The 3,380-nt window shown below is 32.9% G+C and overlaps 1 protein-coding gene across 1 annotated transcript; it reads left to right on the top strand.

Moving 5' to 3' along the window:
- The first annotated feature begins 1,135 nt into the window (after positions 1 to 1,135).
- On the top strand, positions 1,136 to 2,989 carry LOC125863050 (glucan endo-1,3-beta-glucosidase 13). The gene is made up of 2 exons (XM_049543193.1): positions 1,136 to 2,624; positions 2,753 to 2,989. Exons 1-2 carry the CDS (start codon positions 1,217 to 1,219, stop codon positions 2,785 to 2,787), a joined length of 1,443 nt encoding a protein of 480 aa, XP_049399150.1. The 5' UTR covers positions 1,136 to 1,216; the 3' UTR covers positions 2,788 to 2,989.
- The last annotated feature ends 391 nt before the right edge of the window (positions 2,990 to 3,380 follow it).

Here is a 3,380-nt window from a genome sequence, read left to right as displayed (position 1 = left end):
ATCATTTGGTACGTGATAAAATATAATAATCTCGAGAGATAATATAAAGATTATTTTATACTACATTTGTTAGGGATATTAATCAGTTACATAATTATTCTCTCACTATTTGTACTATAATAATGAAACAACTTATCCCATAAATATGATGAAATATCTCAACGCATAGGATAACTTCATTCTCATACCAAACAAATCCATTATATAAAGTAATTATATAAAATAATACGTTCTCGGTCCAACAATAGTTGTCCACTATACTATTTTGGGATGTCGAACAATACTTGTCCACTTTATGAAATCAATACATAAATTATACTCCCTCCATTTCATATTGATTGAATTGTTGAGATATTTTTCATTTTTCAAATTAACTTAATTGTTCAATTTTGAAGACTATTTTTAGAATGTTCTTCCAATTTCACCCTTGATTAGTTAGTATTCGAATTAGTTATTTATTAATGTTTAGTTATTTTAATCATAAATTTGACAATCATTAATAAGGGTAAAAATGAAAAGTTATGCTTAATTTATGTCTTAATCTTTTTTTCTTAAAGGGTGTGAAACAAATTAACAACTCAACTAATTTGAAATGGATGGAGTAATCATTTTCCTATTACATTTTTCAAGACATTGTATATAGTATTATATTCAAAAGGTCATAAGTAAATTATCATTCTATTTCTAATTTCTTAAAAAGTGTGCAAAGTCAATAGTAAAAATTATTATTAGATAGAGAAAATACTAATTAAATTAAAAATTTAAAAATATTATTAATAAAATTAATTTAGTAAATTACATTGCCTTATCCATCCATTCCACAAGTTATTAGAAAGTAATAGATGAGATCTATCATAGAACTTAAGTTAAGAATAATAATAAAAAACATATTTATTAAAAATATTATCTAACCTCATAAGGTTAATAAAATCCTTATTATCTTACATAATAACTTTATTAAATACTTAATGCAAAATTAATGAAGTTTTATAGGTGACCCCACTTTCACCACATTTTGTTAATTTTTTCAAACCCACTCCCTTTATTTTTAACCACTAACATCCCCTCTACCCCCATTAACAACATGCACGACTCTTTCTTCCTTACTGCCAATTCTTTCACTTCTTTTCCTCTATATAAACTCAACCATAATCACCAAATACACAAATATCCTCTTTCTTTCTTATTGCTCTCTTTTCTCCTTACATCCACAGCAATGGCCTCTTTTACTACATTAACTTCCCTCTTCGTTCTTCTCTCTTTGCTCTCTATTGCAAATTCTGGTTCTATAGGTATCAATTATGGCCGTATTGCTAATAATCTTCCGACTCCATCAGAAGTTGTTCAGCTCCTCAAATCCCAAGGCATTAATCGTGTAAAGCTTTACGATACTGATTCTGCTGTTCTTACAGCTCTTTCTGGATCCAATATATCAGTTACTGTTGCCCTTCCTAACGAGCAACTCTCTGATGCAGCCTCGAAGCAGTCGTTTACTGATTCATGGGTTCAATCAAATATCCTTCGTTATTATCCAAAAACAAATATAGAATCCATAGCTGTTGGAAATGAAGTTTTTGTAGATCCAAAAAATACAACCAAATTTCTAGTACCCGCCATGAAAAATGTTTACGCATCTCTTGTTAAATACGGCGTCGCTTCGTCTATCAAAGTTTCATCCCCTGTTGCTCTGAGTGCTCTGCAAAATTCTTATCCTTCATCTTCTGGTTCATTCAAAACGGATCTGATCGAACCGGTTATTAAACCGATGTTGAGTTTTCTCAAACAATCGGGTTCTTTCTTAGCTGTTAATATTTATCCATTTTTTGCTTATGTAGCGAACACGGATACGATTTCTTTGGATTATGCTTTGTTTAGGGATAATAAAGGTGTAACTGATCCAAATAATGGACTTGTTTATAAAAGCCTTTTCGAAGCTCAGATTGATGCTGTTTATGCTGCAATGAAAGCTTTGAATTTCGATGATGTGAAAATGGAGATTACTGAAACTGGATGGCCTTCAAAAGGCGATGAAAATGAGACTGGTGCAAGTGCTGACAATGCTGCTGCTTACAACGGTAATCTGGTAAAAAGAGTGCTTACTGGAAGTGGGACCCCTTTAAAGCCCGATGAACCTCTTAACGTCTATTTATTCGCTTTATTCAATGAGAATCAAAAGCCCGGGCCCGTTTCAGAACGGAACTACGGGCTTTTCTATCCTAGTAAAGAAAAGGTTTACGATATTACGCTTACACAAGAAGGTTTAGAGGCCGGGCCTACTAATGGAAGTAAAAGCCAGGTGGTGAAGACTCCGGTACCGTCTCCGTCGTCTACTCCGACTCCGGCGCCGGTTGTTGGCGGCGGTGTGGAGGAGAGTAAGGTGGTGAACACGTGGTGTGTGGCGAATGAGAAAGCTGGGGCGGAGCAGCTGCAAGCGGCGTTGGACTATGCTTGTGGAGAAGGAGGAGCTGATTGCCGTCCGATTCAGGAGGGTGCCACGTGTCATAATCCTGATACACTTGCGGCACATGCTTCTTATGCGTTCAATAGTTATTATCAAAAGAAAGCACGTGGGACTGGCACGTGCGATTTCAAAGGAGCTGCTTACGTCGTCACTCAACATCCAAGTAAGTATTCACAAGCGTGGCTCAATAAAATAGGTGGCTTCGTAATATTTTCATTTTTGTTTTAGAAGTTAATTTTTTTATTTTGTTTTTGTAATTTACTAAATATTAATTTTGTTTTCTTATTGCAGAATATGGCAGTTGCAAGTTTCCAACAGGATATTAAATTGAGGAAATTGGTTAAGAAGTTTAGCATGCAAATGGTTTTAGTTATTTGATGTCCACATTCTTTTTCCTTTAGTAGTATTTTATTATTTTAGTATTATTTATTAGTATATAATTCATAGGTGGTTATGATTATTTTTGAAGTTTTCTTTGTAATTTTACCTACTTTTTTTTTTTAATTAAATGGAGGTGAATTATTTTAGACGTTTCATTTTATTAGATGTCGGCAAAGGTTGATTACCTTTTCATCTTGGATCCACTTGAGTAGGTAGCTTTCAAACAAAAATATAAAAAGTATTAGGTAAAAAAAATTAACTTATTTAAATTTTAGATATATTATTTGATATATATGTTAATAAGATTAAATTAATATGTATCTATTTGGAATTGTTGGACTAGGCTCCCCTCCAGTATAATGAGTATCCAGTTTGTCCAGTGGGTCTTTAATCTACTGACGGGTCTGTTTGGAAAGCTACCAGGTAATTGAAATTGGTGTAATTATTAGGGTAGTAATTACCAGCTTAGTAATTACACAGTCTAGTAATTACACTGACTTGTTTGATTGCCACACTGTAATTACATTGTAATTACATA

The sequence above is a fragment of the Solanum stenotomum genome, chromosome 4 (assembly GCF_019186545.1).
Source record: "Solanum stenotomum isolate F172 chromosome 4, ASM1918654v1, whole genome shotgun sequence".
Classification (NCBI taxonomy): Eukaryota; Viridiplantae; Streptophyta; class Magnoliopsida; order Solanales; family Solanaceae; genus Solanum; species Solanum stenotomum.
Note: the sequence above shows the minus strand (reverse complement) of the source record. Positions and strands in the feature narration are given on the sequence as shown.